Source organism: Pelobates fuscus, chromosome 2 (genome assembly GCF_036172605.1).
Source record: "Pelobates fuscus isolate aPelFus1 chromosome 2, aPelFus1.pri, whole genome shotgun sequence".
In the NCBI taxonomy this organism is placed as follows: domain Eukaryota; kingdom Metazoa; phylum Chordata; class Amphibia; order Anura; family Pelobatidae; genus Pelobates; species Pelobates fuscus.
The window spans coordinates 88,036,424-88,061,657 of NC_086318.1; the positions used below are offsets into that span (position 1 = coordinate 88,036,424).

Genomic DNA, 25,234 nt, shown 5'->3' on the forward strand with positions numbered 1-25,234 from the left:
AAAAAAGTGCAAACAAAACATCTCCCAATAACATTTAGAATACATATTAATTATTTATACACGATGTAGAAATGAACACAGACTTGTGTATTTACACATACAGATACACATGCATACCGAAGTCAGAATTTACATATGTTTAGCCATCCTCCTGTTTCCATATATTTTAGGTAGGAGGAAGGAATTCATTGGTTCCAGTGGCATCTGGCTGCTGGGGTCTGGGACTGGTCTCAACTTTCTGCAAGCTGCCATTGAGACAGGGGTCCAGACACGCTGTTAAAAGGCCCCTGATCAGAGACACCCATCACTTTGCCTTAAGTGTGAGTACCAACTGACAGCTCCCCTCCCAACTTGTGGGCATTAGTGCAGCTACACCGCACTACTGTGATGTATCTGATTGATATTCTCAGACTACGTATTAACATATACAATATTACGGATTGATAGATATATCACCAAATTGTACTTTGTTTATCTCTACTGGTGTATAAAGCAAATAAAGGATTGTCAAGATACTAATTTTTTTTTATTATAATTTTTTTTTTTCTATAACACATTTCACTTACATAGGTAATAAGGCAGCAGTTGGCCACCATTTGGCATCACTATTTTCCAAAAGGAAGACATTAAATGATATACATAAACAAGTTTCTTTATTATACACGTTGTTCCTGCAGTTGCGTTGATTCGATCAACAAATACCAACCCACCTCCTGCCACACTATATAAATTGTCTTTTTAATTATTTTCCATCATTTGGAAGACTTGCAGTGCAAAGAAAAAAAAATGGACAGGTTACTTTATCGTCATTCTTTATAACTGGTAACGGTCTCAAAAAGGATACATCAGATAAGCATGTGTTATCTCCATCAACGCCCAGCCTATGTACTGTTCAATGAGATCAAGAGTACACACATATTCTGTTAATGGCAAAGGCTATATTATCTCAATATTGCATTCATAATTGGTCCAGTATTACAGGTTTCAAACCAGTATCAAATTGTCACTTTGCTGTAGACCAAAACACATCTTGTTTGTGTTAAACAGTTCCTGCAGAGCGCCAACATATAGAGAATGGTAAGTGTCCACCTCCTGCTCAGAGGGATCCTCAATCCTAGGGACAGGGATGGGTTTTCCAACTGAAATAAAACAGAAGTTTAATCAGAATGTATTCAGAATGGATGTTGTCTGGCTGATTTCTCAACACAAGCAGCATTTTGTATTTCAATCAATCAGTGTGCTACTAAGGTGTGAGGGTGTGAGGGTGCTCACGGCAAGTCTGTCCAACCTCCTAAATTGCATGTAATAATAACCAGGAAGCCTGGACTAGCCTATTCTATTCCCCCGTACTTGTCTTGCCATCCTTTTACACAAAATTGTGTTTACCCCGAACTAGCTATAGTACAGAGTTTGTTTTGGTTATTTACTGATATGAGTATGAGTGCAGTGTGAACACGAGCTCTTTACAATATGTCGTATATACTCTTTTCAATATGAGTGCATGTATACATGTTAATGCTTTTTGAGCTTCTATGCACTTTCCGATTGCCTTTTACATATAATTGTTAAATTTTGCTTCCACTAGATGCCAAGCTTCACAAGTTAAATAATTATGTGATGGTGTTTGATATTTATGCAGCGCCAGGCCCATGTTATTCAGGAGTCACTTAAGCCAAAAATTTAAACATCAGGTGACATGCCACTGTACAAGTTTCACAGCTTAACCCCATAAGGACCAAACTTCTGGAATAAAAGGGAATCATGACATGTCACACATGTCATGTGTCCTTAAGGGGTTAAACCTCACAGCCCCAGTAAAAACAGGTTTAGGTTTCGCAATATGCCCATGGGGAGGTTTTAGAATGTTAAGCATTATAGCAGGTTGGATATTTAGAGTAAGGCATTGGGCAATAGCACAGGAGGTTAGGAGTGAGTTAGCATAGGAGATCTAAAAGTCAGAGTAAAGAGGCCATCTGACAAAAGAAGGACTACGTCAGGGACAAGTGACATAAGGTTTTATGTTAGCCCAAATTGTATGTATTTGTAAATAATACTCTGATAAACACCACCATGTGAAAGCACTTGCAATAGCATTACTTATCCAGGAGTGCACTTAATAAAGCGCTTGCACTGGACACTCAAAAGATGTTTCATAAAAGAGAGAAAAAAAATTAAAAAAAACAAGACAAGTACTCAAATGTCTGTCCCAATGGATCCACAATAGATTAGGCTTACTCACTTCTCATCTTTCTTTAATAACTTCTTTATTATATAGTCCTTTCTCATTTGAAATTATTTTACCATATTAATGTCTCTAGGTCTGTACTAAAAATTAAATTTTCACCATCAAATTCACTGTTTCTAGAAGTTAACATCACAACTACATTTGTGCAGGTGCTCAATGACTTAGGACTAACCCACTGTATTGATGGGTCTTCGGAATGGCATTATTCCTGTGGAACTGCTGGAGAAAATGCCTTGTCCAAAGAAAATGCAAGGAGCAAATCCAACCCAATGCTGGAATAATTCTTGAAGGCTTTTCTTCCAACTTCCAGCCTCAAACTGGCATTGCTGTAGAACCTCGTTTTCCCCAAAAGAATACACAGGAACTAAGGACGATCTAAAAAAGGAAAATCACAGAGACTATGTAAGCCAATACTACATTTGAATAAAAATACCACTAGGGCTATGTCATGCATACATCTGCTCTATGTATCTGTATTTCCATCCACTGATATGAGATCATTGCTAACAAACGAGCCCTGAGCACCACGTGCAATGCATGACCTGTGTAATTATAATTAAATACAGTGATCTGAAAGAAACAGGAACAGATATTTTGTTATATAAAAGCACAGTTTAAATGCTGCTTTTTTTGTGTGGATTTTATTAATGTGAAATATATGATTTTATGTTCTGGTTACCCCAAACCAGTCTCTGTGTAAGGCGGCACTGCGGACGTAGCCCAATAAGTTGTTTTATGTAATTTCGGGAAGGTCGTAGCTAGTTTACTTTTTTTTTTTTCTTCTAACAGAATTAGAAAAAAGACAAAAAAAACACGACAAAACCTGTGGGAGATTCTCCCCTTATTAAGTCTAAAGCATTTCAACTGCCATAAAAATACATCTCATCGAATGTAAAGGCATATGATCCTTTGTGTATTGTGCTGCAGTGTGTCAGCCAGAGTGGGATGTGAATTACTCGTGAAAACATACAAAGGACAGAATGCAGAAAAATGTGTAAAACCATTGATTCTAGCCACTTGCAGTGTCCAGGGGAAGGGATTTGTTAACACTCAGGCTTCGGGAAATGTGTAGGATGCCTGAAACCAGAGCTAACCTACTGAAGATAACATGTTATTTTAGATTGTCAGTGGATTTTTTGTGGTGCTGGAGAGGACTTGATGGCTTTACTGAGAATATAAGACACTCTCCGAAGTTTCACTATTTCACGGTCAGCAGGGTGGGCATTGTATTTATTTCCTAATATTATAGAACCCAGAATGGTTAGATTTTATATAAATTATAATTTTTTTTTTTTACAAAGTTAGAGGTTACGTGGAGATATAAGAATCCCTCGAATCCTTTGATTAGTGCAAGATTTAGTGTGGGTGAGGAGTCTGCAAACGTATAAACATTTCCAAACCTGTTTATTATTTTACTAACCCCTATTCCACAGTTTAAGCTTCTATTAAGACATTATACCCTATATGTGGTAAAGGATGGATGAGGAACTCTTGCAGGTTGTTTTACGGAGTATGGTGTTCTTAAAGGACCCAGATTTGTAAAATCTGTTTTTAAATGTAATTTAGGGCAGTCTGTAGAATAACTGTGTGTAATATCTTTTTATTACTCAGTGCAATTCATACTTCACATGTGTTTGTGAATGCCATATGTGTGTGGCCTGAAATGAGGCTGCAGGGGATGGATAGAAGGGAGAGCTGTATACATTTCATATACACATACTGTATACACCTACATTATTAGGTGCTCCTCCATCGTTTGTTAATTGCCCACAACATGGAGGCAGGAGAAGACACTAGCATGTCCCTCCACTTTTTTAATGCAATAGCTCCAACCTAATTATAATACTCCTCATAGGCGTGCGCACGGGGTGTGCCGGGTGTGCCTAGGCACACCCTATTCCCCGCGGCACGCCTGTGTTCCCACGCGTTCCTGCAGGCACTCTGCCACTCCCAAATGCCCTCCGAGTTCCCCCCGAGTTCCCCCTGTCATGGGGGGGAGGGCAAGAGGTAATGGACCCCCCCCCCCCCGCCGGTCTCCATCTCAGCCGCGGCGAGAGAGCTGTGTGCTGTCTGCTTCCTCTCGCCGCGCGCCGTTTGCTGATGCCGGAGCCGGAATATGACGTCCCCGCGCGGTGAGAGGAAGCAGACAGCACACAGCTCCCTCACCGCGGCTGAGATGGAGACCGGCACCCGACCCACTGGACCCCAGGGACAAGTCCACGCCAGCACTCCAGGTAGGGAGGCTGGGTGGACAATTTTTTATTAAAAAAATAATAATTTGTGAGTGTCTCTGTGTGTGTGTGTGTGTGTGTCTAAGTAAGTCTGTGTGTGTGTGTGTGTGTGTGTGTGTGTGTATCTAAGTATGTCTGTGTGTGTGTGTGTGTGTGTGTGTGTGTGTGTGTCTAAGTAAGTCTGTGTGTGTGTGTGTATGTATCTAAGTATGTCTGTGTGTGTGTGTGTATCTAAGTATGTCTGTGTGTGTGTGTGTATCTAAGTATGTCTGTGTGTGTATCTAAGTATGTCTGTGTGTGTGTGTGTGTGTATCTAAGTATGTCTGTGTGTGTGTGTATCTAAGTATGTCTGTGTGTGTGTGTAAGTATGTCTCTGTGTGTGTGTGTAAGTATGTCTGTGTGTGTGTGTAAGTATGTCTGTGTGTGTGTGTAAGTATGTCTGTGTGTGTGTGTGTGTAAGTATGTCTGTGTGTGTGTGTAAGTATGTCTGTGTGTGTATCTAAGTATGTCTGTGAGTGTGTGTCTGTGTGAGTGTGTGTGTCTGTGTGAGTGTGTGTGTACGCGTATATATGTGTGTGTGTCTGTGTGAGTGTGTGTGTACGCGTATATATGTGTGTGTGTCAGTGTGTGTGTGCACGTATATATACACGAGTGTATATTATTTTTTTGGGGGGGTGGGAATCTTGGGAGAGTTCTTACACTTTATTCCCCAGGACTTGACCCCTGCCGGCAGGAGAGATCTCCGGATCTCCCCTGCAGGCTCATGCAGAGCCGGCACTATTTGAGTGCCGGCTCTGCTCTAAGCCTCCATGGGCCGGCGGGGAGATCAAAGATCTACCTCACCGGCCCACAGCAGCATAGAGGGAGGCAGGAGAGGACCTGGGGAGCTCTAGATAGAAGCTTCACCAGGTTCCTCTCGCGAGATCTGAGCATTGCCATGGCAACGCTCAGACCTCGCGAGAGTGAACTCTAGCCCCGCAGGCTAGAGTATACTCTACACTGGACCACCAGGGATGGCACATGGCAGCAAGGATCTCCCCTCCCTATCATAAGGTAAGAAGGGAGGGGGGATATTTACTACAGCACACACACAGCGCACATACAGCACCCTCACACACACAGCGCGCATACAGCACCCTCACACACACAGCACACACACACAGCACCCTCACACACACAGCACCGTCACACACACAACACTCTCACACACAGTACACTAACAGCACCCTCACACAAACAGCACACTCACAAATACACGACACAAACAGCACCCTCACACACACAGCACCCACACACACACACACACACATCACACATCAGACAAACAGGACCCTAACACACCCTCACACACAGCACACTACCAGCACCCTCACACACAAACCGCACCCTCACACACAACACACTAACAACACCCTCACACAGCGCACTAACACAAACAGCAGTGTGTATGTATATGTATATATATATATATATATATATATAAAACAAAACCAAAAAAAATATATATATATTATAATTATATATATATATATATATACATACATGCGGTGTGTGTTTGTGCTTTAGGGTGCACACCCTAATGCAATAGGCTGCGCACGCCTATGATACTCCTAATTATGGAAATGAAAGGAGGCGTGACTCAAACAAGAAATATATATAGAACACAATTTCACACGCTGGACCAACACTATAATAGTTGTAATAAATTAGACAGAACATTTTTTTAAAGCTCTCCACTACTTACCCATTAGCAAGTGCCTTCCTAACAAACCCTTTTCGTCTCTTCAAGGTGAGTTTATGCTGCTTCTTTGTGCAGTTCAAAGCTTCTGCTGCCCCTCCAACTACAATGACCACTACATTACCAGGGCCATTGTGTGATAAGAGATAGTCTATTGATGAGTGGGTGACCGAGCACATTCCTGGAATAGATTACAATATGGTCACAATTGGCCAGTTGAATACAACGAGTTTAATCAAACACCATGGACTTTCAAGCATCATAAACTGGGGGCAGGCAATTACACATGAATTCTTCCTGTTTCTATGCAGTCCATTTCAGAGAGTGCTAGTAGGTGTTGGTCAAGCCACTTTAGTTCATTTATAAATGTATTGATTTGATGTTGAATATATTTGTTGACTGTTTTGCTGGGTCATTTGGCAGACCACGGGCCTCTCCTTCAGACAGATAATTACAGGTTAGCTCCATGACCTACATTTCATAACACAATTGACAATATTTTGTACTATCAGATCAATTTCTTCCATAAAAAATACAAACCACCACAACATTGATAACATTTGTAGTAAAATTCTATGAAACCCAACTGTAATCCATTCGTATTTCTGTTCAGCATAATTACAGTCATCATGTTTATATTTGGGATTGCCTACAGCGGTATAACAAGATGGCAAGTGTCTGCTTATCTCCAAGAATTGAGGTGGTCCAGGTAACAAATAGCTCTCGTCACTATTTCAGTCCCTATGTACCCCACATTGTGGTCACAGGTTAAATTAAAACTTGATCCATGCCCATCGCATGCAAGAAACCACACCCCAGCAGGGAGGGAAGAAAGAAAGCAAACGTCTTAGAACCCATGTGTGATGTAGGTTGTAATGAAATATTTTTCTTGGTAATTTTTTTTTCTGTGTACCAGGTTTTCTTTCCCTTGGTTCATAGCTTGTGTGATAATGGTTACACAAAGCATGTATACCGTATAGTTCAAACTTTCAATAGAGTGATGTGTCCATCACTTCTGATCAGTCTGTGTTATGCAATATGTGGGGCTTGTCTCTTATTCTGGTCTAAAATAATGGAACTGTGAAAATAGGAGTAACATTCTCCATAATCAACACCTATTATTTACACTGCTGGTTTCTTCACTGCAGACTTAAAAGTAACACTATATGCCTCTTCCTCGTACCATACCAATTCATACCTGCGATTTGGGCAGTGATTAAGAGCACTCTGCTGCGTTCTCAGCCAGTAACTGACCACTGATGCTGGTATTACATGAGGAGAGCACAACTCCGATTGTTTTCCACTGTAGGCTGGGATTCAAGGGACCAATAATCTCTACTAGACTGTGAGTAAACCATTTAGTATTGATGTATGACCAGTTGCCAGCAGAATCCAGGCAGTGGTTATGGTAGTTCTGGTGCCTACACTTTTCCTTTAAAGGATCCAACTATGACCTCGATTCCAGTCCATCAGACAAAAAAGGTTAATAAATAATCCTGGTTCCAGACGATTGTTTAATTCAATTTCGACTGGATTTTTTTTTTTTTTTTTTAATTCTTTATTTTGGTAGTGCAGATGGTCACAATATTTCGACAGTCGCCACAACAGCGTATTTCAAGTGTTGCACATGGTATGCAGTGGCATGAAACATTTGCACAATTTTTATATATATAACAGCTTAATAAACAGGCTTATGATGGATCTATTTACAGTATGATCAAGTTGAGTATTAGGTATTACATGCCTGAGAGGGACTAACAGTCGTACATATGCCAGGATTATATTCGTTGAGAATCTTGCTATAAAGCTGAAACGAGTAGGGTAAAAGGCAACGTGTAATCAAGCTTATGGCATAGGCAGTAACTGCCAATATTGTTAAGGTGAGTGTTGAGGTAGCCTATGTGTACTTGGTAGGATATAGTATGCAGAGGCGTGACTGAGGATATAGACAAGACACATGCAATCTTATTTTTAGCAAGGCCCTGCAATCAGGTTCATGCTGAGAAGGAGATAGGACTAGTGAAACAGGCATCCAAAACAGGTTTCTAGAACAGGCTTATATAAGGAAGTTTCTATTAAAAGAACGCAAATATATGAAACGCTATGTTTGTCATTGGTACCTCATTATTAAACATGCTAGGCTATAAGGTTATTAAACATTGCTTGGGGACGAAGGTGAAAGAAAAAACATAAGGAGAAAAGGCAATCATATGGGGAAAATATGAGAAAATACCACTGGCGGTAAGGAACTGGAGAGCGTGTATGGCTGTAGTCCGTGTGGCTGACCGGTTGTAGAGACAGTTCAGCCTATGCCTGACAAGTAATTTCCCGATAGCCAGGGAGAGTGACTTCTGTTTTCAGGCTGCTGAGTGGGTTGTAAAGCAAGTCCATTCCCTGGCGTCGGCAGTTCCCGGTGTGTTGTATGTTGCCTTATGTGCCGCCGTGTCAGGGCCGTCTTCGTTGCCGCTGTCTGCTTCTTCATCAGGTGGTTCCGACCTCTTGTGGGTGAGTACTCGCTGATATGTTGGTGGGAGGTCGGGCCGTTGCGCGTCCGCCTGTGTGCTTGCCGGTTCTCCTGGGCCTTTGGTGAGATCTTGCAGCCATTTTCAGGTAGAGTGCTGGGCCTTAGGGTCTGTTCGGTGGTATCGCTTTTCTGTGCGAGGGGGCTGGTGTGTGCGCCCGTTTCGTGCTCCCGCCATGCCGGCCTTTGGCGTTTGCGCTGCCTGGTGGCCGCCTGGAAGGCCAGAGCTGGGTGTTCGTAGTGACTTCTGCGGGTGATTGGTCTTAGCCACGAGGCCACCAATTGTGTAGCCCGCTGGTAGGTCATCCCCCTGTCCACCAATGTTGTGCAGAATTGTAGGCACTGCTGGTCTAGGGCCATCAGAGGGTGGAGTGTGGCACGGCTGACCGCTGACTTTTTCCTGTGTCTTGGCTGGGCGGCCATTTTGGCTGGGCCTCAGGCGCCTCGCTTGTTTGCAAGTTATGTGGTCTGGGTATCTCGCTCACCGTTTAGGTACTCTTGGGTCGGACGTGTTGTGTCCGTCGCTTGGTGGTGCCGGGATATCCCTCACCGGCCAGGGGGGGTGAACGGGGTCTGGAGGGCTGCAGCGTTTTCCCGCTGAGTTGTTGGCGTGGAGGTCGGCCGCCGCTCCCGCGCCTGCATATGTTGGTAGGCCGCAATCCCGTATTTGCACCAGGTCGCTACTCCGAGCTCGGCAATCCGGCAACTTGAGTCTCGGGGGTCACCCCACTACTCTGCTGCTTCGTTGTGGAAGGTTTGGTGAGGTAGTTTTGGGGGAAAAGTCGCTTGTTAGCCGGTCTTCGTACGGAGCTCTGGTTGAGTGCGACCAGTCTGCTCGGCAGTCAGGCCCCGCCAATTTCGACTGGATTTAATGCTAACCAAGCTGCTCGATAGATATTGTTCAGAAACATATTTATCAGCCTTTTTTTCCAGTTAGTCATTTAAAAAAAATTAAATAAAAGCCTATGGAGTCACTAGGATCCCAATATTGGTACAAGGGAGGTTTTAAATCTCCTCCATGCCTCCGCCATGCTGCAAGAGGGGGCATGTATGCTAAAAAGCGAGCAGAAAGGGGATTTGGGCAGTAATTGAGAGCACTAGGTCATTAGATCTGTCCTACCTGTTATTTTTATTAGAGCTACCACCTAGTGACCACAAGTGGGGCCAGGGTGAACACCATGTCCCTCCATCGTTTATTAATTGCCTCCAAAATTGAGGCAGGAGGGGACACTAGCATGTCCCTCCACTTTTTTTTAATGTAATAGCCACAACCTGCTGGCCATGGGTGGAGGCACAAGGGGAAGACGCACTGTTTCACACATTGAGAAAACCAAGGACTTGTGACCCAAACAAATAAGAACTCAGGTAGAATGGAAGGAACCAGATGTCCAGCACCAAACATTAGTTAATAGGCAGTGTATCGGTCCTGTGGAATGGATTAAAATAAGATATATTCTACAAGGTTTCTCTAAATGGATTATACAATCTGAATTCATAGACATTATATTAATGTGCAAGGGTGAATATTTACCTGCAGCCAAAATATACTCTCTGAATATAGGCAACTTGAAATTTCCTGCCAAAGTAGTCACACATGGCTTCATTTTGGGGAATAAACGAGAGAACCCGGTACTATCAGTGGCAAAATTGCAGAAGGCTCCGATGCTCAAGATCCCGTGTGGGTGATATCCAAAGATGTAGTTTTGATTTGGATCCAGATCCACAGTTTTATGGAGCTGGTGGAATAAGGCAATAGCTTATCACTTTGCATTATAGACAAGGTGGGCATATGCCATCATAATAAGAAAACAAAGTCGTGTTTTAAACCAAACAGCTTTCCAGTAGCAGTTACAATGGCAATGCAGCAAAGGTGGCTGCTGAGATATACATAATATATCAACTACTCAAAATCACTGCTTTTAGTTGCTTTTTAAGAACGATAAATTGTGTAAGATCATGAAAAATGAAAAACATAAAAAGTGAAAGTTACCTAATTGAAATTAAACATGCTTGCTCATTTATCATATCTTAAACATATTTTGCCCTGAGGCCATTTTAATGTGTCATTTCTCCAACAAGTCACTTTGCAGACAGTTGAGCTCATAAAGTCATGCCATCGGGAGTGGTAATGTGGCATATTGCCAATTAAGAGGACTTGTATTGTTTGCTTTATAGAGCAGATGACCTTGGAACTCAGCAATGATGGTAACTTTGCCAGATGACGATGACTTTGACAATATGAATGCTGCATGTCAAGTTTCAAAGCTTTCAGTAGGGATCTCAGGATCTCAATAAGGAACAATAATGCAATAGAACAACTATTCTACTAAGGCAAAATTGTAAACCCAGAAAATATACCAAGTCAGTGTACCTCACTTTGTGTACGGATACATAATATGTCATTTAAAAACACCATATAAAATATTTAAAAATATATATAAACTGTGCTACCTTAAAGGGATACTATAGGCACTGAAACAACTTTATCTTAAACAGTTCTAGTGTATAGATCATGCCCCTACAGTCTCACTGCTCAATTTTTTGCCATTTAGGAGTTAAAGGGACACTATAGTCATCCAGGCCACTTCAGTTCAATGAAGTGGTCTGGGTGCCAGGTCCCTCTAGGGTTAACCCTGCCTGCTGTAAACATAGCAGTTTTTTAGAGAAACAGCTATGTTTACATTGCAGGGTTAAGCCAGCCTCTAGTGGCTGTCTTCTGGACAGCCACTAGAGGCGCATCTGTGACGCTGGAGGCATATTATGCCTCCATCACGCAGAGCGTCCATAGGAAAGCATGACCTTGTGTCCTATGCAGGGCCGCCATCAGGGGGTGACAACCATGACAGTTGTCACGGGTCCGACGGTCCTGGGGGGCCCAAACTGCTTTGGCAGTCCCGGGCCCCACATTCCCTCTCTGCACATATATATAGTGATTATCGCTATATATATGTGCAGCTGCGGGCCCCCGGCTCCCTATACTTGCAGAGGGGGCCCAGCAGACTGCAGCTGTATGTTACAGCTCTTTGCGCTCTCTAACTCCCGCAACCGTCAGAGCGTTGCCACGGGTTACCATAGCACGCACGTGACTCGCAGGAGTTAGAGAGAGGGAAGAGGTGTAATGTACTGCTGCAGTCATGCCACCAGACCACCAGGGATGGAATCTCCCCCCTCCCTGAACCAGGTAAGAAACAGGGAGGGGGGAATAACATGTATTACATTTAATGAGGGGGGGGGTGCATTTGCACAACATGCATACATTAGTAAACACACACACTCTGCATTTATTACACTAACACACACTCTGCATTCACTACACTAACATACACTCTAAATTAACTATACACACAGCATCTACTTCACAAACATCCTGCATTTACTGTACACACACTGCATCCACCACACATTCAAACACTCTGCATTCAATATACACAGACACTGCGTCTAATACAGACACTGCATCCACTAAAAACATTGCATCTTGTACACACAAACACTACATCCACTACACAAACACACTCTGCGTTCACTGTACACACTGCCTCCGCTACACACACACACTCTGCGTTCTTTGCACAAACAGTATCTAATACACACAAACACTACATTCATTACACACATTCTAATTCACTTCCACTATACACACCACAGATAGGAGTCCTGTGGGCGGACTCGTGGGTCGTCCCGGGGGGGGGGGGGGGGGCTAGACCTTGTGCTTTGTCAGGGGCCCCGAAATTTCTGATGGCAGCCCTGGTCCTATGTATAGCCCTGTTTATGAACAGATTTTCAGATAATGGTTTGTACTGGCCACAAATATATTTGTATAATGTTATCATATACTCTCAGGCGCCGTTTTTCCAAACTAAAGAGATTTAAATGTTTTAACCTTTCTTCGTAACTAAAATGCTCCATTCCTTTTATCAATTTTGTAGCTCATGTCTGCACTTTTCCTAGTGCCATGATATCCTTCTTTAGAAAAGGTGCCCAAAATTGCACAGCATATTCAAGGTGTGGTCTTACCAGCCATTTATAAAGAGGCAATATTATATTTTCATCCCGAGTATTTATAAATGACAAAACCTTACTGGCCCTAGCAACTGCAGATGGACATTGCATATTGCTGCCTAATTTGTTGTCTATAACAATTCCCAAATCCTTTTCGTGTGTGGTTATCCCTAATTAACTAGCATTTAGGGTGTAAATTGCTTGTGAATTCTTGACCCCTACGTGCATAACTTTGCATTTCCCTACATTACATTTCTTCTGCCATTTTAGTGCCCAGTCCCCCAATCTATCTAAATCCCTCTACAGCAAAGCAGTATCCAGCTCATAATTTATTACTTTACAAAGTTTTGTGTCATCTGCAAACACTGAAACATGGCTTTCAATGCCTATTTCAAGAGCATTTATAAATATGTTAAATAGAAGCGGTCCCAAAACAGAACCCTGTGGGACGCCACTTACCACTTTTGTCCAGCCTGAAAATTTACCATTAATGACAACTCTATGTAGTCTATCTTTAACGCAAGAACAAGAATATTCATCTAGACCAATTTATTTTAGTTTGAAGACTAACCTATTGTGAGGAACCGTATCAAATGCCTTGGCAAAATCCAAGAAGAACACATCCACTGCAACACCCTGATCTATACTTCTACTTACTTCTTCGTAGAATGCAATTAGGTTAGTTTAACATGACCTATGTTTCATAAAACTATGCTGATTATTGCTAATAACAAAGTTCTTGCCAATGAATTCCTGAATATTATCCCTTAATAGCCCTTCAAATATTTTCCCAGTCACAGAAGTTAAGCTCACAGGTGTATAATTTCCAGGCAAGGATTTTGAAACCTTTTTAAATTTAGGAACGACATCTGCCTTCCTCCAATCTTCTGGTACAATACAATACCGGAAACAATGGAATCTTGAGAGATTAAAAACAGAAGTTCACTTATTTCCCCACTTAGCTCCTTAAGTACTCGTGGGTGAATACCATCAGGCCCCAGAGTTTTATTTACATTAATTTTCTTTAACTGCTGTAGCACCTTGTCTCGAGTCATCCAGTCACAAGTTATCTGCAAACTTTTTGCAGCAATCATTTGCATTAATTAAAGCTGAAATACATAATTTTATACAGTCAGCTAAAGTTTCCATTACAATGCAAAGTCCTGGAGTACAGAGCCATACACTTTAGTGCTGCTACCCAAATACCTATGGATTAGATTGTATTGCCACTAATACCTTTATACAGGTTCTCCAATCTTACAACATGCATGTTGGGCTTGCCATGAAAGCATAAGATTTGCAATGTATAAAAATGTAGGAAGTACATTTGGACTTATCTTACTTACCGTTATGGGAAAATAATCTTTAAAATGCTTCCACACAGTCCACTGATTCATCCACATAGATTTCCTGCCCCCTGTAAAAGCAGATAGGGCTCAGAATAAGACAAAGAAGAGAACAAATATTGTTGGCGATATAAAAACTTAAATGATGTAAGATGACAGTTTAGGGTTTCAGAAGATAAAATCCATTTCAACAATAAAACAGGGTCCATTGTGTAAAGATCAGGGTAGCTTAGATGTTTAAAAATGGACAGTGCTGCGCTTTATACTTTAATAACATGAGCATTATACTTTGATACATTAAAAAACATATGAAACTCAAGCTAAAATTCCAAAGCAGACTACGGTTAGAGAAACAAAAAATTTTTTTTCAAATCATATATTCATAAAAATCAGCAAAATAAAGATAATGATATAGCCATGATACTTTCCTAGCAGATTTTGTAAGGGTAAAGTAAGGGTCTTTATAACAGGTTATAGATTAGTAAATTACGGTATTATTGGCAAATTTATTTCTGTTATTCCACGTTACATATACTTTTATAGGCATGCCTTTACATTTAAGTTTCCACATTAAATTTCATTAGATGTCACTATTCTGTACCTCTTTCTGGTGTATTCCAATCATACATAAACCATACCATGTACATAACAAGCAACGGCCATAGCGAGCTGCACGCAAGCAACATGATCAGGAAAAAACAGCCTGGACCTGAGAGGAAGACATCAAAAATCAGTATGAACGGTCCTGTTGGACTGGGCAATCGAGACCTAACAAATAAAAAAAATCTTAATACTATACAAAACCGAACAAGCTAAATATTGAACATTATTATTAAAATGTTTTACTTTTATTCATATTTGTACAAACAATACAATATTCCTAAACAAGCATTTGTTTGTGTAGAGGAAAGGCTATCTTTTAATATTCTACACGTATGCATAAGTCATCTTTTAACACCAATGAAATATTAACCCCTTAAGGACACAACTTCTGGAATAAAAGGGAATCATGATGGAATATTTCCGTCATGTGTCCTTAAGGGGGTTAAAGCGAAAGTGAGGATGAGCGAACCTGTGGCTGAACTCTCGAATCTGCAACTCCAAAATCAGTAGTGAGAAAATCTGGGCTTTTTTTTTTTTTTTTAAATGTATACTGAATGACTGTGTGTACACTCTTGGTGTGTTTTAAATGACTATATGAAAAGGCAATTACCAGATTTTACTAATTTTATGACGTAAAGTCATGATTTTATTAAGGACACGGAGGAGAGTATCATGCTTAATCTCTTTCTTTATTCCTCAGCAGCAAAGAAAGGATATTGTAGATATTAAAAGAAAAACAAAACAGCATGTACCCTAAAGGGTTAACCCTATATAACATGTTATCCAATGAGAATGTTCCTAGCACAATAATGCCCCATGTGACCTTAAGCCCCTCCCCTTTCTTGATGGTGCCGACGAACATCCCAACAGACTGAAGAACTGTATGACCAATTAGATGTGCAGAGCAGCGACTCCGGGAAAACACAACAACGGAACTCCGAAGAAACTGCCAATCATCCGCTTGAACTTAGTATGCACCGAGAAATAACCGAGACAGAGAAATAAGTGGTAAAATATGTTCCTGGATATTAAATTCCACATCCACATGTGTATTAGTAACCATAACAATATGTCCAATTAGACAAAACATCAATAATATCAACAGTAATAGTCAGCCAGGTGAATGAACAACATTACCATGAGGACTGTACACACATTACATGCAAATATACCCATAGGTAGGGTGCAACATACCTGGATCGGGTGGAATAATACTCGCCTCAGTGTCCTTAAGAAAATTATGACTTTATGTCATGAAATTAGTAAAATCTGATAATTTTATTAAAGGACAGGGAGGCTCATATTATGCTAGTTCAAAGCTATGCGACCACCATAGTGGAAAAATGAGAAACTGGGTGAAAATAAAATTCCTGAAATGAGTCACGGGACCAATCAGCAGCACGGAGAAGGTCTTCCAGTGTGCATTCCAATGAGAAAGCTTTGAATGCCATAGCTCCCCTAGCAGAATGTGCTCTGTATGTGGAAGTGTCGATGTCAGCCTACACCATGATCCATTTAACCCAACAAGATATGGTAAGTGTAGAAACCGGATGATGTGGATGTTGAATCACTAGAAACAAATCTGGATACCTGGGATCTCAAACTAAAGAGGTCCTTGCGTCATATTCATTGAGACAGGCCACTGGACATAGGTTAACATTATGTGGAAAGGCTGAATAAAAAATAAAAAAATAAATTAAAAAAATTTAATGGATGTCTTGTAGGTCTCGATATATCGAAGGAAACGCCCTCTGGCGTAAATGAGCGGGCCGTAAAGTCCAGTGCACGACACGTTTTCAGGAGATTAGACAAAACAGCATAACCAGTTTAGCAGTGAGTTGCTAGTTCGAAAGGTCCTCATTCTTTGGCCAATTTTCAAAAAGTCGGAGAACGAGGCCAAAATCCCATAAGGAGGAATATTTAGGATACGGTGGATGTTTACCTGCTTGAAGTCTGTTCCAGCCTTGGTGACATGCCAAGATAACTGATCTCTATAACTTTATTGTACGATAGGCTAGGCCATGGCCAAAAAGTGAAGTAAGGAACCTCAAAACATGACTCACAGGTGCAGATATGGGATCCACGTGTTGTGGAGGTGGCCTCCAGCTGAAGAACTTTGGCAGTTGGGAGTTAAATCATGATGCGAACAGGTCGATATCTAAAGGGCCCAAATGTGACAGTAAATGGCTGATGGAGGAAGGATTCAGTTGCCAATCGCTGGTATCTTGTAGGTGTATGGATTTCCAATTCGCCACTACGTTGGACATCCCCGGAATGTACTCTGCCGGTACTAAAATATTGCTATCCAGGCAGGTTTGTCAGAATTCCTTCGCCATATCCGCTAAGACTGTTGACTTCCGGGCAACTAATACGTAGTCCCTGTTCCTCTAGGGACCATTTCCCCCCGGTGGAGGTAGGCCAACAGCACACGCCTCAGCCGAGCATACTTGCATCGGATTCTACTACGAAGTCCAGAGTGGTTCCGAAGATCACTCGTCCATTCCATGCCTCCATGTGTTGTAACCACCCCATGAGTTCTTATTTGGCTGTGCAGTCGAGAGGAATAGAGTCTGAATAAGAGTGACTCAAGCAAAGGTACTTGGCCTTCAGACGTTGAAGTGCTCTGTAGTGTAGTGGGCCGGGAAATATGGTTTGGATTGATGCTGAGAGATGGCCGATAATCCTGGCCATCTGCCTCAGGATAAGAACAGGACGTTCTTACGTCCGGTGGATTTCCTTTTTGATGGACTTGACTTTGGATGTTGGTTGTAGGAGTGCTCCGTCCATGGAATATATGGTGAATCCTAGAAATTCTATTGATCAAGAGGGTTCGATAAAACGGCTTTTTCCAATTGATTAGGAAGCCTAGGTTGTCCAGCATAGTCTTCATCCAAGACAGGTGTTCGCGGAGCAGGTTATGATCCTGTGCCATTATGAGGATATGAAAGTATATTATAAGTTAAGCTCCTCTGCTGTGTAGAAGGGCCACCACTGGTTTCATGAGCTTTGTAAAGCACCAAGGTGCCGAAGAGAGACCGACCGGAAGGCATTTGAGTCGCCACATGGTCTCCTCCCACAGGAATTGTAGGAATTCTTGGCAATCTTCGGCCATCGGAACGGTGAGGTATGAGTCCTTCAGGTCGAGTTTGACCATCCAGTCCCCTGAAAGCAGGAGGTCCCAAAGAGTGTATACCTTCCATCTTGAAATGGTGGTATGTGACAAAAGCATTTAGGGGTCGTAAGTTGATGACCAGTCGAACGGCTCCACCTTTCTTGGGGACCAGAAAGAGGTTGCTTAGGAAACCTGGAGTGCGAGGATGAATTACTGAGATTGCACCCTCAAAGGCTAAGGACTGTATTTCCTTTGTCAGAAGGTACTGAACGTGTGTGGAGAACAAAATGCGCTTGGGGAACTGCGTTTGAATGGGGTGTTGCACAAAATCTATAGAGTAACCCCGGACAGTCTGGAGGACCCAAGCATTTGAAGTGAGCCTGCACCAGGGATCGACAAAATGACACAGTCTGCCCCCCACTATTGTTATTGAAGACCGGTGATATGGAATTAAACTTACCATAAGGCCGTCAGCCATAGGAAGAACCTCTGGGTCCACGAGACTACCAAGGCCTGCCCCTAACTGGGAAGAACGGTGGGGTGGACTTGAACTCAGACGCTGGAAACCCGGAGTAGATGGAGCCTCAAGAAGCCCGGTATGAACCCCGGGATGAATGGCCGGGCAGACGGCACAGATATTTGCCAGCCCCGCCAAAAACTCTCTGTGAGAACACTCGTTTCATGCTGGCTTGAGCCTTGTCAAGTGCTGTAAAGGTACCTACATATGTGCCCAACTCTTTCACAAAGTTATCTCCAAACAGAACGCCTTTTGCCTGTGGCCCAGGCTCGGAGATAGCTAGGTTTACAAGCTTAGGCTCTATTTTTATTAGAATTGCCTTGCGTCTTTCAGGGGCTACTGCAGTATCGGTGTTGCCCAGCAAACATACGGATCAGGGGATCCACCCCTTGATGACTAACAATTCTGCTGGTGTACATCTGCCAGTGCGGTTTCGAACATGTCGAATATTTTTGTAGTTGGTCCAAGGACATCTAGGATTTTATCCTGGCAGTTCCACAAAGCAAAATCCAGGCCTTTCTTGGCCTTCCAACCTGATTTGCCCCGAAAATTGGCAATTTTTGAGTCCACGTCAGGGTTAATGTCGGCCATATCAGGAATTGTGGGTGCGGGCATTGTTCCGTGCCACCTTGTCAAGCAGTTTCCTAATACGGGCGGCAATGTATTTTGCCACGTGATCTAGGGGGTAACACTCTTAAGGATCTCGGATGCTGCAAGGTATCCGGGTCAAAGAGCGCTTCGCCCTGATGGTCAAAAAGGGTGGAGCCATCTACTGCATCTTTGGTGTCCTCTCCAGGTACGGGCAAGGAGCCGTGCCCAGTAAAATAAACACTGGATTCATAAGAGTCCTCATCCTACTCGCTCAGTGCCTCCTTTTGTTCCGATTCAGATTTGGAAGAATCGATTAGGGCTTCCGCCCTCTTCCAGTTCCTCACCGATTTTGCCTGGTGTGGGCTCTTATTTGTGGGGCAACCACATCCTCTGTGACCGGACATACCCTGTCCATCTGTAAGTTTTTGAAGGCATCCTCGTCCAAATGGCGAGATTTTTTGGCGGATTTACGCCCACTGGGGGCCACCGGTTTACTCTCTGGGGGGTTAGAAGTGAGAGTAGATGGTCGCTACGTGGTCATCAGTGTATGAGTAATCGAGTGGGACAGATTATCTGACATGACCATAGCGGTAAAGATGGCTTGCGTCACAGACTTGGCCAAGTAGCGTCTAGGAGCGAATGGAACTCCTCAGATGCTTCATCTAATGTGGGTGGCCTAGACACTGTTAGGGGTGCAAGGGTTTTGGTGGCACTGGTGGAAGAGCTGGTAGCGGAAGCTTCCACCTGTTTACCTGACTGCATGGCACAGTAATTCCTTCCCACAAGTGTGACAGAAAAAAAAACTAGCCTATAGGAGGGCCAGGCACTATAAGGGTCACAGAACAGGAAGAATCTACACAGTAACAGAAACTGAGGAGTGCAGTGGAAAGGGTAAGTGTACCAGGCACAGATTTATACAATAAAATTAAGGCACAGTGTAAAAACCAAGCAAGCTCACAGAGTGTTCCCTCAGGAATGAACTCCTGGGGACCATCGGTAAGCTGCACAGCAACCCAGCCGTCCAAACGGCTTAGTTCCGCAATAAAAAGCGCGGCAAAATCGCCAACCCCAAGATGGCTACCACAATGCGCACTTGCGATGTATGCTTGCGTGAGTCGCGCTGGTCGCGGCCGAAACCACAACGGTACCCGGTAGAAGGAAGGAGCAACAGGAATGGTCGGAAAATAAACTGACCAAATGACTAAGGGTGGGGTGGGAGTGAGAGGAGGTTGCAGGGAGGGATAAACAAAAGGAGCAACAATATAAGGTTCCAACAATATAATGCTCCTATAAAAATAAAATGGGCAAAGAAAATAATAAAAAATTGTGGAAGGAAGGCAGTAATACACTAGACAAATACAGTAATTCAAATTGCCCAAATTAAGACCGAGATATGACAAAAATGGTACTAAGCTGAGGAGGCAGCAGCAAAGAAAGAGGAGTGGCTTAAGGTCACATGGGGCATTATTGTGCTAGGAACATTCTTATTGGATAACATGCTATACGTGGTTAACCCTTTAGGGTACATGCAGTTTTGTTTGTCTTTGAATATCTACAATATCCTTTCTTTGCTGCAGAGGAATAAAGAAAGAGATAAAGCAGAATATGACCCTCTGGGTTATTGTATAACAGGGTTAGTACCCCTCTACACATTGTGGATAACTTTACGTAGAAGGTGATATTATGTCAGTGTAGGCTTCTGTACCTGGATGAATTTGTTGAAAAAGCTTGTCTGATGACAATGACAGATGAAATCAATGGAACTGTTAAAATGTATAAAAATACTGAGAATCTCAAATCTGCTTTGCTCATACATACAGATCTACAATTCAAAGTTAATATTGTGATGACAGGATGTCACTTGCGTCATCACAAAGATATCTCTCAGGAGAAATAGCTTACGAGGCAAGCCATATAGAAGACAATGAAGAAGAACCTCAAACATGTATAATAAGCTGGCGAGTAGCCATTTGGAAGATAGAAATTTTGCAAGGGCTTCGTATTCCTCCTCCAAAATCTCATTTTTAAGAGGTCCAAATCAGAGTCCAGTTTTTCTCGTAAACTAAGTTCCAAGTGTCACTGGAGAAACACAACTGATCCTGTGAAAATGAACACTCTTACCGAGCAATAAGAAGCATAGGATCCACTGCAATACACTGACAGTTTGTAGGAGCTCTGTGTACATATTGCTGTCGCTTTCCGTCACTTTTGTCTGCATATTGAGAGAGATTAATAAAGAGGGTAAGCCATTTCTAACCACTTAATATGTCTTCTTTTCCACTTTTAAGTTTGTGTCTTGTATTTTTTCCACAATTAAAAACTTTATTAAAACATTTACTGCACAGTTTTTATTAAATTCTTTATTGTGACGGAACATAATGGTAAAAGCAGGAAGACAGATTGAGAGAAACATACAGGATTTCATATATCGCAGACAAGTTCCAACTGATTAAAGCATCTTATGTAAGAGTTGAGCTGTATAAATCTATCAAATATAAAATGGAATGCGTATAAAGCCAGAAATGGCAGATATTTTGTAGCGTTTGGATTGAGAGCATTATTATGAACAACCCAACAGACAAGAAATGGGAGAACGACTAACTAGATGTATTTAGAAAAGTATGTGTGGCCTTGATGAACGGTTTCTGCATTGCATTTTCCAGATTGCCAGAAAAACAGAATCTGAGAGAATCTGTAGAAACTAAAGAAAAATTAAAATCAGTGTCTAGGTAAGAGGGGATTAACCCAGGCAATTCTGCCAGGATAGAGAGAGGGCAGTGACAGATGGCATAAAGCTTGCTATACGGATAATTTAGGATTGCATCAGATGACAGTGCAACAAGGACAATGCCCACAAGCAGGGAAGTAATTAGTTCTAGCCCGTCCTCAGACAGATTTACTGTAATACCGCAAATGCTGCCATGATTTTATATAATGATACTATTGAGACGAATGCTCCTTAATGTTCAAAATGAGGAATAGTTAGTTAGCCCTAGGGCTGTCACTCACTAGGTCGATTGGCAACAAATCACTTGTACAAGCTGATGGGCTATGCATGAAAAGTGCTGCGCAGTAGTATAAAGCAATCATACTAGAAGTGAAAAATGTTAAAACTTTACTGTTACTTTACTTGGTTTATGAAAGCATGATCTCTATGAAAAATTAATAGATATTGTGTTGGGATTTTGTTGATGTTACAACTCAACCAAAAACACATCACACAAGGTCCCCCAAAAGCTTCTCTCCCACAGTCAAGATAACCCACAAGTAACACAGCTTCTTTAACCCCTTAAGGACCAAACTTCTGGAATAAAAGGGAATCATGACATGTCACACATGTCATGTGTCCTTAAGGGGTTAAAGGGACACTATTGTGACGAGACCAATCTCACCACATTGCATTGGAGGAGTCTGGTTGCCTGGTTGTTTCACTTTTGAGAAAGCTGTAAGCGAAACATGTCAAGTGGAGATTAAGGATTGCCTACAAAGGACTGGTTTTATTTATACTTCTTTTTACTATATAGTTCACTTTTAAATAGTTTTATTTATTCTGTTTATTAATAAAGATTCTGTTTTAATACCCAGTCATTCTTGAGCTCCTTATACTCTCACCATCACTCTGCTGTTCCTGATCTACATATATCCCTAGGTGGGGATTGTTCCACCTAAAGCTCCATACACTAGAGCAGGTCATTGCTCTAGCAAATGTAAGTAGGCCAAATATTATTTACTTATCCTACTTTTACATACGTACTGTACCATTGGTATACATCCTTATTTTTTTCATATGATGAATCGCACTACCTTGGGAATCTGATACCAGCAAAAAGAAATCCTTAGACGGGGATTGTTCTGTCCAGGCTCCTAAAATAGAGCTTTATAAGCTCTGGAAAACGTGAGTGCCCCTTTGGAATATATCTTTATAACCATATTATTCATAACATACTGCACTATCATTGTACTTTTATTTCCCTTTTTTTAAGAGTAAGACACACAATTGCGAAATCTGCTGCTACCTGTGTATGTATGATTTTATTATAATAATTCTTAGCGCTGTCCACCTAATTTACTTGCTTGTTTTGAGTCTGGTTGCCTGCCTGCTGCCTTTGGATTATGGACCGGCAGTTAAACAGTTAATTTTACTGTGCAGAAAGGTTTATTCATGCCTTTCTGCACAGCCGTTCGGGAGATTTAGTCTATCGCACAAACCGCCTTCTATTAGCCTCCCCAGAGCCGTGGGGAGCCGGCAGGCGCTGTTAATTGGCCGCCCAGAAGCTGGCGTGTGCAGTCAATTGACCACCCAGTAGCTGCGGTTAACCGCAGCTTAATTGACTATTACTGGGTGGCCGCGGTTACACTTCCCGGCCGCTAGGTGGCGGTGTTATGGACCTCCCCGGACGGCCAGCGGTGCTCAGCCCGGAATTAGTGCACCAAAAGCGGTCACTTTTACGTGCAGGCACCGCTGAGCCTCCAGCCTTCCCTGCTTCTATTCGTGGCTATTTAACCGAACACCTGATCATTCGGGACTTTGTTTTATGTGAATGCTTTAACCCAGATAGCACAGCCATGGAGCCTAGTCGTGTAATTAAAGACTTTGGCTCCATGGCAATTGAACTGTGTGTATAGGATCTGAGAGCTATTCGGTACAGTTGTGCTCTCAGATCCCAGCTATCTGGGAATGGGTTACATGTATATATTTTATGTGATAAAGGTAACATTATGTATTTTAGTGTTTTATTATAACCACGTGTGTAATGGAGTTTTGCCTCTGTCCTGGGAGATAATTGGATTACTTCCCAATTATCTCCAGGATAGAGGGGAGGGAATAAGGATGCATTGTGGGGATGTTTTACTTCTGTGTGTCTGTCATTGGTGCATGTCTGTCCCTTGTCACAGTCTCCCATTTGGTCCCCTAGGGAAGTGTCCACCAGGTGGGAGATCTGCATAAATACTGGGCAGGTAGCTCTGAATAAACCAGACCACTGCTTGACCCTCAACACGGAGCTCTTTCTCGTCTTTGGGGGGGGATTTATTGTATGCTGTTAGAGACTGATTGCCAGGAGTGTAAGCCGCTTAGGTGCTTTTCCTGTTCGTCTGCTAGCAGCTATTCGTGAGGTTCCAGTTCGGGAGTTTGGAGTGCTACTTTGTATGCAGTTCGGGAGTTTGGAGCTTTCCCTTGTATCCAGCTCGGGAGTTTAGTGTTCTGCAGTAGCTGTGCCTGTGTCTCTGGAAGGGGAAGATCTACTAAACGGTGGTTTATCCCTTTTATGCCCGGGGTGCCGTTACAACTATATTCACCAGAACAACTACATCTTAATTTAGTGGTTCTGGTGTATATAGTCTGCCCCTGTAGGCTCTTCAATGAAAAGGCAGTGTTTACATTGCTGCCTAGTAACACCCAGGGCCGGTCTTAGGGGTGTGTGAGCTGTGCGGCCGCACAGGGCGCCATGGCAACAGGGGCGCCGGGCGGCCAAGACAGCTCGCACTCAGTCACTCACAGGCCGGCCCAAGTCATGTGCAGAGCAAGTCAAGTGCATTGTGCTGTGCACTTGACTTGCAAATTATGAAGAGATCAGCGGCCGGGAGAGAGAGGAGGTCAGGAGCACGGAGGAAGAGAATGCTCCGCCTCCACAGTCATTCGCGGAAGGATCCGCACAGTGAGTGTGAGGGAGGAGGTCAGTGCTGGTATCAAGGTCGGCAGACTGGGACACTGTCAGGAGGGTCCAGGGAGCAGCAAAATTTTATGTGAGTCTACTTATTCTTGTTGTAACTATTGTTTTTCTTTTATTAAATAGATTGTTGTTTTTGTGTGTGGGGGGTTTGCAGAACGGGAGCAGAGGTTTTCTGGCTGGGATTTTGGGGAAGGGGTTTTGTAGAAGGGGAGGGGTTTTGGTTTAGGGAGGAGCAGAGGTTTTATAGAAGGGGTTAGGGGTTTTGGTGTAGGGAAGGGGTGTTGTAGAAGAGGGGGCAGGCATTTCTGGTGAAGTGGCAGGGGAAAGGATTTTGTTGTAGAGGGAGCAGGGGTTTTGTAGAGGGAGCAGGGGTTTTGTAGAGGGAGCAGGGGTTTTGTAGAGGGAGCAGGGGTTTTGTAGAGGGAGCAGGGGTTTTGTAGAGGGAGCAGGGGTTTTGTAGAGGGGGCAGGAGCTTAGTATAAGGGGAGCAGGGGCTTAGCATAAGGGGAGCAGGGGCTTAGCATAAGGGGAGCAGGGGCTTAGTATAGGGGGAGCAGGGGCTTAGTATAAGGGGAGCAGGGGCTTAGTATAAGGGGAGCAGGGGCTTAGTATAAGGGGAGCAGGGGCTTAGTATAAGGGGAGCAGGGGCTTAGTAT

The 25,234-nt window shown here is 42.7% G+C and overlaps 1 protein-coding gene across 4 annotated transcripts in view; it reads right to left on the reverse strand.

Annotated features, from left to right (window-relative positions):
- Positions 1 to 795: 795 nt before the first annotated feature.
- Positions 796 to 25,234, reverse strand: part of LOC134585550 (diacylglycerol O-acyltransferase 2-like) — a 40,960-nt gene continuing 16,521 nt past the window's right edge. For all 4 annotated transcript variants that reach the window (XM_063440983.1, XM_063440984.1, XM_063440985.1 and 1 more), the window contains 7 exons: positions 21,028 to 21,118; positions 14,685 to 14,792; positions 14,084 to 14,154; positions 10,267 to 10,471; positions 6,221 to 6,395; positions 2,418 to 2,620; positions 796 to 1,139 (listed from right to left, as the gene is read on the reverse strand). In XM_063440983.1, the coding sequence (XP_063297053.1) occupies positions 985 to 1,139; positions 2,418 to 2,620; positions 6,221 to 6,395; positions 10,267 to 10,471; positions 14,084 to 14,154; positions 14,685 to 14,792; positions 21,028 to 21,118 (1,008 nt within the window). In that variant the 3' untranslated portion in view covers positions 796 to 984. The remainder of the gene's footprint in view (positions 1,140 to 2,417; positions 2,621 to 6,220; positions 6,396 to 10,266; positions 10,472 to 14,083; positions 14,155 to 14,684; positions 14,793 to 21,027; positions 21,119 to 25,234) is intronic.